Source organism: Ascaphus truei, chromosome 11 (assembly GCF_040206685.1).
Source record: "Ascaphus truei isolate aAscTru1 chromosome 11, aAscTru1.hap1, whole genome shotgun sequence".
NCBI classification, from domain to species: domain Eukaryota; kingdom Metazoa; phylum Chordata; class Amphibia; order Anura; family Ascaphidae; genus Ascaphus; species Ascaphus truei.
In genome coordinates, this window is record NC_134493.1 from 54,580,901 (window position 1) to 54,596,872 (window position 15,972).

At 51.0% G+C, this 15,972-nt stretch overlaps 1 protein-coding gene across 5 annotated transcripts in view; it reads left to right on the top strand.

Moving 5' to 3' along the window:
* RAB40C (RAB40C, member RAS oncogene family) overlaps positions 1–15,972 on the top strand; it is a 33,122-nt gene continuing 17,150 nt past the window's right edge. The window contains exons 1-2 of one of the 5 annotated variants that reach the window (XM_075566397.1): positions 1–431; positions 4,958–5,327. In XM_075566397.1, the coding sequence (XP_075422512.1) occupies positions 5,174–5,327 (154 nt within the window). In that variant the 5' untranslated portion in view covers positions 1–431; positions 4,958–5,173. Of the gene's footprint in view, positions 432–4,407; positions 4,521–4,957; positions 5,328–15,972 lie in introns of those variants that run through there. The other 4 variants (XM_075566396.1, XM_075566400.1, XM_075566399.1 and 1 more) reach the window with 4 other exon arrangements.

Sequence of the window (15,972 nt, forward strand, 5' to 3'; positions counted from 1 at the left end):
GCGTGGTTTCCCCCCCTTCTCCGATCCCCAACCTTCACGGGGCGCGCGCGGCAAGGCTCCTCCCCCCTCTTTCCACGGCGCGCGGAAGTGGGCGTGGTTTCTACGCCCACCTTGGTCTTGGTCATATGGTGCCCATAGATATGGGCGTGGTTAACCGCCTTCCCCTCGACTGCGCGCGCATCTCTCCTGTCAGACGGAAGCCTGTGCGGGACAACAGAGCGGAGGGGAACGCACGGACAACCGACGGGGGAAAGGAAGAGTGGGACGGCCAGCAAGGCCCAGCGCTCCGGGAGGTGGGGGAAGGACTGTGTCACGTGCCGAGCGCGGGGTGTGCGTGCGGCCTAAACTAGGCCGCAGCCTGGGGGCTCGCGTAGTTATCTAACCCGGGCATCAGGCTTGTTCCTTGGGCATGAGCAGCAGCCACGTCAGCGGTGAGTTCCAGCACCTAGTGCCCACTATCCCACCCCCTCTGTCACTCACTATCCTTATTAGTAACCTTCTGCTGCCCAAGAGACCTGCTGCACACCATAACACCGCCCCCTTTGTTTCATACAGGGTTAATTATAGCCATAATTAATAATTACTTTATTTTATATAGCGCTTTTATACAAATGGGACGCAAAACGTGTCACAATGGCAGTATAACGCGCGGGACGCAGTGCACAGGATTGTTGCAGACGCAGTCCCTGCCCCACAGAGCTGACAATCCCTTTTTTTTTTTTTGGTGACTGAGGCGCAGGGAGATTAAAGTGATTTCGCCCAAGGTCACAAGGAGCCACTCTGATTCCAACTGGGGCCTCGGATACGGTAGGCACGTGACGGAGCGCATGGCGTCGCGTGCGCCTGTGGCTGGAGCAATTTCGTGGGCTGTTGGATTTCTGGTGACGTCACGGGAGCGGTTCGGCTCTTGTTGGCGGAATGCGTGCACATGACCCGGCCACTGCGCGGCCATATAAAAAAAATCTGCTGCTCCGTCGCGCTTCCCTGCACGCACAATGGCCGGCCCCATAGATCCCCCTGTATTTTGTTTACGCTGCTCGTAGTATGGACGCGGCCTCACTGTCGTTATCAGTCAGTGCCATCATTATTATTATTGCTATTATTGTGTGGGGCCACTTGTTGCTCTTTAGTCCACATACTTTAAAATATCTTCACATCAGGGGTTTTTTTTCCCCCTCTCTAAAAGCAAGTGTGTTTGAAGGTTTTGCACTGCAGGTTATGTGAACATTGATATTGGAAATGTTTTACATTCTATGTGCTCACGGTGGAGAAGTACATTTTAAAGGTTAAAAAATTAATGTGGGTAAGAAAGAGCCCTGGATATCACAAGCTGTAAATATGATCCTATTGGTTTATCCTTTACCTTATAGATCCCATATTACCGATACCCCAAATCCCCCTCCCTTTCTGGTCAGTTTTTAGTCATATTGATTTGTACCAATTGAAATGTTTCTACTTTCTAAAGACAACCTCCGCTCCCAATACTTCACACCCCTCGCATCAATACTCTCGCTCCCAATACTTCACACACCTCGCTTCAATACTCTCGCTCCCAATACTTCACACCCCTCGCTTCAATACTCTCGCTCCCAATACTTCACACCCCTCGCATCAATACTCTTGCTCCCAATACTTCACACCCCTCGCATCAATACTCTTGCTCCCAACACTTCACACACCCCGCTCTAGTAAATTAATTAAGAAAGCAAGTACGTTGTCCACCCCCATAAGTCCGGGGCCATGGTAAAAAATACAGCGCTGAGCCAGGAAACTTACCTCCTGCATCCGGCATGTGTGGGGCTTTGGTAGACGCTTCCGCAGGCGTGTGGAATTGCAGCCGACAGATTCATTTAATTTTTCGCGCGGAGGGCCGGTCATGTGACCGGCTAAAGCTAATGGCACTCCGTGACGGCGCGGTGATGTGGTGCGCTAGCCCCGCCTCCCACCCGCCAAAATGGCATCCTTCCCGTAGCCTTCCTAGGGCTGATTTGAGGAGCCGAGTGGGGATGTCGCTGCCTTGGAAGTGGGGTTACCTAGTTGGAGCCCTCCGTGTCCGCTCAGCTGGCGAGCTTAGGCGAGTCACTTTATCTCCCTGTGCCTCTGGCACAGGGCTTAGATTGCTTAGATTGTAAACTCTTAGCTCTTGTAATCCGGCTTAGATTGTAAACTCTTTGTGGCAGAGCCTGGTGCAGGAAGAAATTCTACGTACTGTACTGTGGAGGCTGTCAGCACTATGTACCAAAGAGATAATTATTGGTACGTGCCAGGGATGGAGAAATCCTGGTCACATAAAATGTCAGCTCTGGCGCCTGTGCTGACGTCTGTCAATCACTGCTGCGACATCCACGGTGTCGCCCCTCATGCTTTGCCAAGCATGATGCTGGCCACGGGGGTGACTGACTGGCATGGAGGTAAATCGCTATGGCCCGTGACACTAACTTGTGGCAGGGGTTCAGTGTGAGTGTCAGTTGCACACTGACTTGCTGACACACAGCTAACCTCCCACCCCCTACCCATCCGACACTCCACTCTTCCACCGTTTCCGACATCCGGCGCCAGTTGCGTCATGTGAACGCTACAGGAGAGGTCACTTCTGTGGGTTATGGACCTGGGGATATGGAGTTGTGGTGACCCTATTGTTTTCAGAAAGAGACAGTGAATTTGCCACACATCCCAGTATTTGAGCTTGTAAGCGATCGCTTCTGGTGTATATAGTTATTGAAGTCTTGAATGATCCGTTTTCATGCCATGTTAACCCATAGTCCCTGCCCCAAAGGGATTACAATCTAATTTTGGTGACTGAGGCACATGAAAATAGTGCTTTGTACAAGGACAGCTGATTTTAATCGGGCTCACGCATTTTAAGGGTGGTGTTTTTGCCATTAAAACAACTCTTGTAGCCTTCATTTCAGAAGAGCAAATCCACAAATGTGATATCACTTCAGCCATGTGAAACCAATTATAGTTACTGTGAGTTTGCATTGCAGGTGTCTGCCCGCTGAAGCGTTTTAGAAGGGCACTCCATGTCTCCTTTTATTGACACCTGTGTGCTTGTAGAGAGGCTTGTGACTGTCCCGGCTTCTAAACCGACGTCGTGTTTGTGACCTGCGTTGTGTTGTTGGTGTGTAGATCTACGTTGTCAGCAGTTATGTGGGAGCGGTTAGTGGTCACAAATTCACACCGTGATCTCGCAGCAGAAAAAGAGGGAGTGAGAGCGCCCAGATGTTGTAGAAAGTAGTTGCATATGATTTATTAATTTTTAATGTACTGCCATATTCCGTAGCGCAGTACAATGTGAATGGGAGGACGACAAATTTTGTATGCCGGGGGTGCTCAACTCTAGTCCTCAAGCGCCGTGCCCCCCCAAACAGGTCAGTTTTTCAGGATGTTCCTGCTTCAGCACAGGCGTCTCAATCAGCAATTGAGCCACCTGAGCTGAAGTTGGCATAACACAAAGAGTACATATGTTACATCAGGGGTGCACAAACTCTTCTCCCTGCGCCCCCCTGCCTGCTCGTGCCTCCCCCCCGCCGGGTTGCCATGGCGATACGTCGCGGGAAAGTTACAGTAAGTAAAGTTAGAGGCCTCGCGTGATCCCCCACATTTAATTTAACTGCCTTCAAGGAAGCGCGGGGCCTCTGTAACCGCAACCCCCCTTCCCCCCCAAAAAAACGTGCGTGCGTAATTGATGGAAACTAAGCTTTTTATTTATATATTTTTTATGTATGTCTGCATCTTTGATTGTGTCATTTTATATATAAGGGGCATGTGTGCGCGCGCACACACCCCTTATATATAAAATAACATACAATCAATGTTAGGAATTAATATCACCAGATTTATTATTGCAATATCCCACTTAATTTTCAACGCCAATTTCTTATATATATATATATATATATATTTTATTTTGTTACGCCAATAAACTTTTGATATTTGGCCCCTTCTGTCCTTTGTCCTGTTACCCCCTGGCAGGGGACACTGGGAAGAAGCCCCTTGCTGCCCCCCCCCCCTTCCCAGCACGAGGCCTGGAAGAGAAGGGGGTACCCTGCGAACAATGCCCTGACTGCACAGAGCTCATGCACAAGGGGCATGAATTTCAATGAGCCTCCGCTGATTGCAGCTCTTGTCCTGTGGGGTTGGATGGAGAGAGGTTGTTATGCAGTGGAAATGATGATGCATTTTTTTTTGTTTTGTTTCACCCTCAACAAAGCTCACGTTGCAAGGGTGGAAGACTTGGGGCCATCTGCCCGTGTTTTGCTCCGTATGCAAATATCCGTGTGCTCCGCTGCAGTGCCCCCCTTCTGTCAAGGAGTGGCTCACTTTGCAGGCTGCAGATTTTAAAGCCCACCATTGGATGAGGCCAGCAGGCTACCCCTCTATCCCCCCCCCCCCCATCATTATGCCAAAGCCGGGGGCTCATGAGAGCCTTTTATGCTCATTTAGCAATTGGATGCCTTCCGTATGGCCAGAGAGAGCGCGTGCAGCTGAGACGGGCGGGACATTTTGTGGTGTAAAAGGTTTTAATGAATCTAGCATATTTTTTTTACACACACCCACACACCCACCCACATACAGCCACACAGCCACACATTTTATAAACATACACACCCACACATAAACAACTTAAGGGACTGGGTTCTAGATGGTGGTTGTGAAGTTATTAGGAGGGGGACTGGTGGATAAATGTTTAATCTAACATTCCTTTATTTGAAACAGAATGATGTAATGTTTTGGTATAAATTAATGTTTGCTTAGGATTCTGCCATCTTTTTACTACTGAAACGTGTATATATTTGTGTAATATATGTATGTATTGTAGTGTGTATGTATATATGGACTATGCAAACAGTATTATTGTGTGTGTGTGTGTGTGTGTGTGTGTGTGTGTATGTATGTGTGTCCTTGCACAGTTTGCGATGAGTGATTCATTTGTTTATCGGTTGTCTAATTCTAGGCTCCTCTCCCCACCAGGTCCCTCTGGGATTCTCAATGAGGCAGCGAGCGCGTTAAAGCCCCGCTCCCAAACCACCCGCCCTCTCTCCCCGGAAACCTTTCACGGTCCAGCTCTATAAAAAGAATAAGCGCAGGCACACAGCTGCCAGGCTTCCCGCAGCGGGAGTCTCCGGGCACGTTCCCGGGCGCCGGACATGCCGGTTGCCAGTCTCGGCTCATGAGAGGGAGGATGGGCACTCAGGGCAGCCCCGTGAAGAGCTACGACTACCTGCTGAAGTTCCTGCTGGTGGGCGACAGCGACGTGGGGAAGGGAGAGATCCTGGCGACCCTGCAGGACGGAGCGTCGGAGTCCCCCTACTCCTACAGTAACGGTAAGAGCGCTGCCTGGGCCGATGATGGGTGGGAAGAGGAACCCAGGTCTGCTGTCCTGGAATCAAACATTGGGGCGCCACCGCCTCGCCGTGACCAAGTCTCCACCGGCGTTTAACCGCTGACAGCCGTGAGTAATATTAGGGGCTTACCCTGGCGGCGAAGTGAGTGGCGCTTAAACACTGGCGGTGATTTTATCGTGGCCGCGACCCAATGTCCAAAACCAGGGGTGCGCAAACTTTCCCCTTCATAGATTGTAAGCTCTTCAGGGCAGTGGCGCCCTCTCATTACTCCCATGTATGTGCATCCTACTTACCCTTCTACTAACCTTGTGTTAACCTTCACTCAATGGGAATTTAGTTTTGTACAGCGCAGAGTACATGCTCAGTGCTATAAGATAAAGAATAGTCCTTATAATATATATATATAACACTGCACAGTGCTGTGCAAGTTAACTAGCATACCATATGATGACCCCTTTTAGAGCACTGACTACGTGTAGTGTACGCCGTGGAAAGTGCCAGCCCAGGGGCCCTAGTGATCTACGTGATGGCCATGGGCTCGTTTTCTAAGGGCTGTCTACGATTTGGGGCACCGATCGCAGACTTCACGGAGGGGGGCAGACCCTCCCTTTTCCCTCCCCGTGCCCTTCCGCGACTGGAACCCGGAAGGAATCACGTGATTGCTCTGAAGAGCTGTCAAGTGATCCATCGGTGCCGGAGGGTCCGTGCCTCGGAAGTGTGGCCCCCCTGGGCTGAAGGTGTAACAATTCTTCTAGTAAAATAACTGTTGACCTGTATATAGAATTGTTTCAGGCACAACGAGTCCCTGCCCCAAAGTACTTACAGTATAGTTTGGTGCCAGAGGCACAGGGAGATAGTCACTTGCCCAAGGTCACCATGAGGAGCGGTCGCTGGGTGGAGGTGGATGAGCCCAGTTTAGATGCCAGTGTTGCTACCACTAAGGTACTGCTTCAACCTCCATCAACTTCCAAAATATTATCACGTATACACAGGCCGATGCCAAAGGAGCTTACAGTCTATTAAAGGAACAGTACCCCGAGCAATATTTTATTGGAGTTGCAATGTGTACGTAACGCCCTCATTGCCACTTTTAAGATAGCTGACCCCCCTGACAGCAGTAGAGTTAAGGAACCCGTATGGCTTACTCCAATGTCATTACATAAGGATTGCAACAAAACAAAGCTCTTGTTTACCTGGAATTGTTCAATTAAAATAAATACTTTAAAAAAAAAAAGGGGGGGGGGGATGTAAAGAGACTCCATTTAACCAATTACCTCCGCCACTGTTACTAGTTCATTGTTGTCCTAGGAGGGAATGACCCCGTACAGCCGTTTCAGATCAGCCAGTAAGCTTTTATCTCTGTTTTTTTAGTCTTCTACATTTGCATTACACCCCCGAGGATCTAATTACCTTCGGGGGCATTGTACCCCCCTCTCTCCAACCCCCCCCCCCCACACCTTTGTTCCTGTTAATCCAATGGATGCACAACGCGCGAGATCCATAATGAAACCCATTGCCATGTATTAGTTTAGCAATAGAACGAAGCCTCAATGTTAACGCAGCAGCGACGCCGTCCTGTCCTCGTGTCGCCGATATCCTGATTGGAAGAACAGAACAATCACAGAGGCTTTATTCCAATCATTGTGCCGATGCCTGAGCATGAAGGGAAACCCCTCTGCTTATAGCACAACAGTCCCTATGTGTGGTTGCTATACGCGAGTACGTTGAGTTGTACGTCTATGGGAGCGTTGGCAGGACATCCCTAGGAGCCAGCACCAGCGCCAGTGTGGGCACAAAGCAGAAGAAATGGAGCGTGTGCCAGTATAACCCTGTACTAAATCCTGATTGAAAGGCCCGTTGATCCCCTATGACGTCCCAGCGCTGGTGACCCCTGGGACGTCCCTTGGATGTCTTCACTTTCTAGGGTGGTCACCTCCGCGCCTCTCATTGTTACACACACACACGGCACTGAAGAAGAGGACTTGCTCTTTCACTGTGATGTTGGGGGGGAGGGGGACGGAATGTGATCACTACACACACAGATCCGTGTGTCTGAGGTCGTGAGGCCCTGTCCAAGTTGGAGAGGCTAATTTTGTTGATGCTTTTTAATAACATTGCCGCAGGGAGTTTTGGGTTGACTCTTATAACTGGGGTTTCGAGGTCCGGAAACATATATACTGGGGGTGAAGTCGGAAGGTAGAGCAGCGAGATACTTTGTGCCGATATAGCGCAGTCAGCTTTACCTATTGTGTCCATTTGTTTCTGCGAGCCATAGTGTGGAGTGGTTATACGGAGGAGGCACTTGAAGTGGGTGTAATGGGTGAGTCTAGCCGTATTTCCCACCTTGGCTGCCACAGGTCACGCATTTCGTTGCTGGACCCATCTGGCAATCATGGGGTTACCAGCACGTTGGGCATAAGAAGCATTGATTATTGATCTTTGTTGCCCTGGCGGTTAATGTCACCCCACAGACAGCGGTGATAAATCAGGTGTCACATTTTGTGTGTGTTGGCTCTGAGTGTCCATGTAAGATTGCAGTAATTACATGGGGGGAAACAGGGATGGAACATTACCAGGGCCCAGTCAGGCACGCTTCCCTGAGGAACAGACCTCCCGACCCCCCTCTCTGTGCCTCCACTCAGGCCTGTTCCTCACACCCTCCCCCCTCGCCTCCTTTGTCTTTTGAAGCCTTGTTTAGTCACAGTTTGTGTCTGATTTGTGTTTTAGGAGCCTCTTCCTCTGCTCCATGACTACTAAAACCCTAACGTGTGTCCTCGTTCTCTCCCGTACTGATTACTGCAACATTTTTATCTGGCCTCCCAGCCTCACACCGCTTTCTTACAATATATTCAACATTATGTTGCTAGAATAATATCCTGCCCTGGAGGGCACATATCTGCTTCTGACCACCTGAAACCTTTCTGCTGGCTTCCTAAGAACCCCTGTATAAAGTGCAACCTTCTCCATGTCCTCTAAAGGCTCGTTACACACCTCTGCACTTCCGTATATCACACCCATGATCTCTCGTTACACACCTCTGCACTTCCGTATATCACACCCATGATCTCTCGTTACACACCTCTGCACTTCCGTATATCACACCCATGATCTCTCGTTACACACCTCTGCACTTCCGTATATCACACCCATGATCTCTCGTTACACACCTCTGCACTTCCGTATATCTCACCTCTGATCTCTCGTTACACCCCTCTGCACCTCCATATATCTCACCTCTGATCTCTCGTTACACACCTCTGCACCTCCGTATATCACACCCCTGATCTCTCGCTACACCCCTCTGCACCTCCGTATATATCTCACCTCTGATCTCTCGTTACACACCTCTGCACTTCCGTATATCTCACCTCTGATCTCTCGTTACACCCCTCTGCACCTCCATATATCTCACCTCTGATCTCTCGTTACACACCTCTGCACTTCCGTATATCTCACCTCTGATCTCTCGTTACACCCCTCTGCACCTCCATATATCTCACCTCTGATCTCTCGTTACACCCCTCTGCACCTCCATATATCTCACCCCTGATCTCTCGTTACTCCCCTCTGCACCTCCGTATATCACACCTCTGCACCTCCGTATATCTCACCTCTGATCTCTCGTTACTCCCCTCTGCACCTCCGTATATCACACCCCTGATCTCTCGTTACTCCCCTCTGCACCTCCGTATATCACACCTCTGCACCTCCGTATATCTCACCTCTGATCTCTCGTTACTCCCCTCTGCACCTCCGTATATCACACCCCTGATCTCTCGTTACTCCCCTCTGCACCTCCGTATATCACACCCCTGATCTCACGTTACACACCTCTGCACCTCCGTATATCACACCCCTGATCTCTCGTTACTCCCCTCTGCACCTCCGTATATCTCACCCCTGATCTCTCGTTACTCCCCTCTGCACCTCCGTATATCACACCTCTGATCTCTCGTTACTCCCCTCTGCACCTCCGTATATCACACCCCTGATCTCACGTTACACACCTCTGCACCTCCGTATATCACACCCCTGATCTCTCGTTACTCCCCTCTGCACCTCCGTATATATCTCACCCCTGATCTCTCGTTACTCCCCTCTGCACCTCCGTATATCTCACCTCTGATCTCTCGTTACACACCTCTGCACCTCCGTATATCTTACCTCTGATCTCTCGTTACTCCCCTCTGCACCTCCGTATATCACACCTCTGATCTCTCGTTACTCCCCTCTGCACCTCCGTATATCACACCCCTGATCTCACGTTACACACCTCTGCACCTCCGTATATCACACCCCTGATCTCTCGTTACTCCCCTCTGCACCTCCGTATATATCTCACCCCTGATCTCTCGTTACTCCCCTCTGCACCTCCGTATATCTCACCTCTGATCTCTCGTTACACACCTCTGCACCTCCGTATATCTCACCTCTGATCTCTCGTTACTCCCCTCTGCACCTCCGTATATCACACCCCTGATCTCTCGTTACTCCCCTCTGCACCTCCGTATATATCTCACCCCTGATCTCTCGTTACTCCCCTCTGCACCTCCGTATATATCTCACCCCTGATCTCTCGTTACTCCCCTCTGCACCTCCGTATATCACACCCCTGATCTCTCGTTACTCCCCTCTGCACCTCCGTATATCACACCCCTGATCTCTCGTTACTCCCCTCTGCACCTCCGTATATCTCACCCCTGATCTCTCGTTACTCCCCTCTGCACCTCCGTATATCTCACCTCTGATCTCTCGTTACTCCCCTCTGCACCTCCGTATATCTCACCCCTGATCTCTCGTTACTCCCCTCTGCACCTCCGTATATCTCACCTCTGATCTCTCGTTACTCCCCTCTGCACCTCCGTATATCACACCCCTGATCTCTCGTTACTCCCCTCTGCACCTCCGTATATCACACCCCTGATCTCTCGTTACTCCCCTCTGCACCTCCGTATATCACACCCATGATCTCTCGTTACTCCCCTCTGCACCTCCATATATATCTCACCTCTGATCTCTCGTTACTCCCCTCTGCACCTCCATATATATCTCACCTCTGATCTCTCGTTACTCCCCTCTGCACCTCCGTATATCTCACCTCTGATCTCTCGTTACTCCCCTCTGCACCTCCGTATATCTCACCTCTGATCTCTCGTTACTCCCCTCTGCACCTCCGTATATCTCACCTCTGATCTCTCGTTACTCCCCTCTGCACCTCCGTATATCTCACCCCTGATCTCTCGTTACACACCTCTGCACCTCCGTATATCACACCCCTGATCTCTCGCTACACCCCTCTGCACCTCCGTATATATCTCACCTCTGATCTCTCGTTACACACCTCTGCACTTCCGTATATCTCACCTCTGATCTCTCGTTACACCCCTCTGCACCTCCATATATCTCACCTCTGATCTCTCGTTACACCCCTCTGCACCTCCATATATCTCACCTCTGATCTCTCGTTACACACCTCTGCACTTCCGTATATCTCACCTCTGATCTCTCGTTACACCCCTCTGCACCTCCATATATCTCACCTCTGATCTCTCGTTACACCCCTCTGCACCTCCATATATCTCACCCCTGATCTCTCGTTACTCCCCTCTGCACCTCCGTATATCACACCTCTGCACCTCCGTATATCTCACCTCTGATCTCTCGTTACTCCTCTCTGCACCTCCGTATATCACACCCCTGATCTCTCGTTACTCCCCTCTGCACCTCCGTATATCACACCTCTGCACCTCCGTATATCTCACCTCTGATCTCTCGTTACTCCCCTCTGCACCTCCGTATATCACACCCCTGATCTCTCGTTACTCCCCTCTGCACCTCCGTATATCACACCCCTGATCTCACGTTACACACCTCTGCACCTCCGTATATCACACCCCTGATCTCTCGTTACTCCCCTCTGCACCTCCGTATATATCTCACCCCTGATCTCTCGTTACTCCCCTCTGCACCTCCGTATATCTCACCTCTGATCTCTCGTTACACACCTCTGCACCTCCGTATATCTCACCTCTGATCTCTCGTTACTCCCCTCTGCACCTCCGTATATCACACCTCTGATCTCTCGTTACTCCCCTCTGCACCTCCGTATATCACACCCCTGATCTCACGTTACACACCTCTGCACCTCCGTATATCACACCCCTGATCTCTCGTTACTCCCCTCTGCACCTCCGTATATATCTCACCCCTGATCTCTCGTTACTCCCCTCTGCACCTCCGTATATCTCACCTCTGATCTCTCGTTACACACCTCTGCACCTCCGTATATCTCACCTCTGATCTCTCGTTACTCCCCTCTGCACCTCCGTATATCACACCCCTGATCTCTCGTTACTCCCCTCTGCACCTCCGTATATATCTCACCCCTGATCTCTCGTTACTCCCCTCTGCACCTCCGTATATATCTCACCCCTGATCTCTCGTTACTCCCCTCTGCACCTCCGTATATCACACCCCTGATCTCTCGTTACTCCCCTCTGCACCTCCGTATATCACACCCCTGATCTCTCGTTACTCCCCTCTGCACCTCCGTATATCTCACCCCTGATCTCTCGTTACTCCACTCTGCACCTCCGTATATCTCACCTCTGATCTCTCGTTACTCCCCTCTGCACCTCCGTATATCTCACCCCTGATCTCTCGTTACTCCCCTCTGCACCTCCGTATATCTCACCTCTGATCTCTCGTTACTCCCCTCTGCACCTCCGTATATCACACCCCTGATCTCTCGTTACTCCCCTCTGCACCTCCGTATATCACACCCCTGATCTCTCGTTACTCCCCTCTGCACCTCCGTATATCACACCCATGATCTCTCGTTACTCCCCTCTGCACCTCCATATATATCTCACCTCTGATCTCTCGTTACTCCCCTCTGCACCTCCATATATATCTCACCTCTGATCTCTCGTTACTCCCCTCTGCACCTCCATATATATCTCACCCCTGATCTCTCGTTACTCCCCTCTGCACCTCCGTATATCTCACCTCTGATCTCTCGTTACTCCCCTCTGCACCTCCGTATATCTCACCTCTGATCTCTCGTTACTCCCCTCTGCACCTCCGTATATCTCACCTCTGATCTCTCGTTACTCCCCTCTGCACCTCCGTATATCTCACCTCTGATCTCTCCTTACTCCCCTCTGCACCTCCGTATATCACACCCCTGATCTCTCGTTACTCCCCTCTGCACCTCCGTATATCTCACCTCTGATCTCTCGTTACTCCCCTCTGCACCTCCGTATATCACACCTCTGCACCTCCGTATATCTCACCCCTGATCTCTCGTTACTCCCCTCTGCACCTCCGTATATCTCACCTCTGCACCTCCGTATATCTCACCCCTGATCTCTCGTTACTCCCCTCTGCACCTCCGTATATCTCACCCCTGATCTCTCGTTACTCCCCTCTGCACCTCCGTATATCTCACCCCTGATCTCTCGTTACACACCTCTGCACCTCCGTATATATCTCACCTCTGCACCTCCGTATATCTCACCCCTGATCTCTCGTTACTCCCCTCTGCACCTCCGTATATCTCACCCCTGATCTCTCGTTACACACCTCTGCACCTCCGTATATATCTCACCTCTGATCTCTCGTTACTCCCCTCTGCACCTCCGTATATCACACCCCTGATCTCTCGTTACTCCCCTCTGCACCTCCGTATATCACACCCCTGATCTCTCGTTACTCCCCTCTGCACCTCCGTATATCACACCCATGATCTCTCGTTACTCCCCTCTGCACCTCCATATATATCTCACCTCTGATCTCTCGTTACTCCCCTCTGCAGCTCCATATATATCTCACCTCTGATCTCTCGTTACTCCCCTCTGCACCTCCATATATATCTCACCCCTGATCTCTCGTTACTCCCCTCTGCACCTCCGTATATCTCACCTCTGATCTCTCGTTACTCCCCTCTGCACCTCCGTATATCTCACCTCTGATCTCTCGTTACTCCCCTCTGCACCTCCGTATATCTCACCTCTGATCTCTCGTTACTCCCCTCTGCACCTCCGTATATCTCACCTCTGATCTCTCGTTACTCCCCTCTGCACCTCCGTATATCTCACCTCTGATCTCTCGTTACTCCCCTCTGCACCTCCGTATATCACACCCCTGATCTCTCGTTACTCCCCTCTGCACCTCCGTATATCTCACCTCTGATCTCTCGTTACTCCCCTCTGCACCTCCGTATATCACACCTCTGCACCTCCGTATATCTCACCCCTGATCTCTCGTTACTCCCCTCTGCACCTCCGTATATCTCACCCCTGATCTCTCGTTACTCCCCTCTGCACCTCCGTATATCTCACCCCTGATCTCTCGTTACACACCTCTGCACCTCCGTATATATCTCACCTCTGCACCTCCGTATATCTCACCCCTGATCTCTCGTTACTCCCCTCTGCACCTCCGTATATCACACCCCTGATCTCTCGTTACTCCCCTCTGCACCTCCGTATATCACACCCCTGATCTCTCGTTACTCCCCTCTGCACCTCCGTATATCTCACCCCTGATCTCTCGTTACTCCCCTCTGCACCTCCGTATATCTCACCTCTGATCTCTCGTTACTCCCCTCTGCACCTCCGTATATCACACCCCTGATCTCTCGTTACTCCCCTCTGCACCTCCGTATATCACACCCATGATCTCTCGTTACTCCCCTCTGCACCTCCATATATATCTCACCTCTGATCTCTCGTTACTCCCCTCTGCACCTCCATATATATCTCACCTCTGATCTCTCGTTACTCCCCTCTGCACCTCCATATATATCTCACCCCTGATCTCTCGTTACTCCCCTCTGCACCTCCGTATATCTCACCTCTGATCTCTCGTTACTCCCCTCTGCACCTCCGTATATCTCACCTCTGATCTCTCGTTACTCCCCTCTGCACCTCCGTATATCTCACCTCTGATCTCTCGTTACTCCCCTCTGCACCTCCGTATATCTCACCTCTGATCTCTCCTTACTCCCCTCTGCACCTCCGTATATCACACCCCTGATCTCTCGTTACTCCCCTCTGCACCTCCGTATATCTCACCTCTGATCTCTCGTTACTCCCCTCTGCACCTCCGTATATCACACCTCTGCACCTCCGTATATCTCACCCCTGATCTCTCGTTACTCCCCTCTGCACCTCCGTATATCTCACCTCTGCACCTCCGTATATCTCACCCCTGATCTCTCGTTACTCCCCTCTGCACCTCCGTATATCTCACCCCTGATCTCTCGTTACTCCCCTCTGCACCTCCGTATATCTCACCCCTGATCTCTCGTTACACACCTCTGCACCTCCGTATATATCTCACCTCTGCACCTCCGTATATCTCACCCCTGATCTCTCGTTACTCCCCTCTGCACCTCCGTATATCTCACCCCTGATCTCTCGTTACACACCTCTGCACCTCCGTATATATCTCACCTCTGATCTCTCGTTACTCCCCTCTGCACCTCCGTATATCACACCCCTGATCTCTCGTTACTCCCCTCTGCACCTCCGTATATCACACCCCTGATCTCTCGTTACTCCCCTCTGCACCTCCGTATATCACACCCATGATCTCTCGTTACTCCCCTCTGCACCTCCATATATATCTCACCTCTGATCTCTCGTTACTCCCCTCTGCACCTCCGTATATCTCACCTCTGATCTCTCGTTACTCCCCTCTGCACCTCCGTATATCTCACCTCTGATCTCTCGTTACTCCCCTCTGCACCTCCGTATATCTCACCTCTGATCTCTCGTTACTCCCCTCTGCACCTCCGTATATCACACCCCTGATCTCTCGTTACTCCCCTCTGCACCTCCGTATATCTCACCTCTGATCTCTCGTTACTCCCCTCTGCACCTCCGTATATCACACCTCTGCACCTCCGTATATCTCACCCCTGATCTCTCGTTACTCCCCTCTGCACCTCCGTATATCTCACCCCTGATCTCTCGTTACTCCCCTCTGCACCTCCGTATATCTCACCCCTGATCTCTCGTTACACACCTCTGCACCTCCGTATATATCTCACCTCTGCACCTCCGTATATCTCACCTCTGATCTCTCGTTACTCCCCTCTGCACCTCCGTATATCACACCTCTGATCTCTCGTTACACACCTCTGCACCTCCGTATATCTCACCCCTGATCTCTCGTTACTCCCCTCTGCACCTCCGTATATATCTCACCTCTGATCTCACGTTACACACCTCTGCACCTCCGTATATATCTCACCTCTGATCTCTCGTTACTCCCCTCTGCACCTCCGTATAGCTCACCCCTGATCTCTCGTTACTCCCCTCTGCACCTCCGTATATCTCACCCCTGATCTCTCGTTACTCCCCTCTGCACCTCCGTATATCTCACCCCTGATCTCTCGTTACTCCCCTCTGCACCTCCGTATATCTCACCCCTGATCTCTCGTTACTCCCCTCTGCACCTCCGTATATATCTCACCTCTGATCTCACGTTACACACCTCTGCACCTCCGTATATATCTCACCTCTGATCTCTCGTTACTCCCCTCTGCACCTCCGTATATCTCACCCCTGATCTCTCGTTACTCCCCTCTGCACCTCCGTATATCTCACCTCTGGTC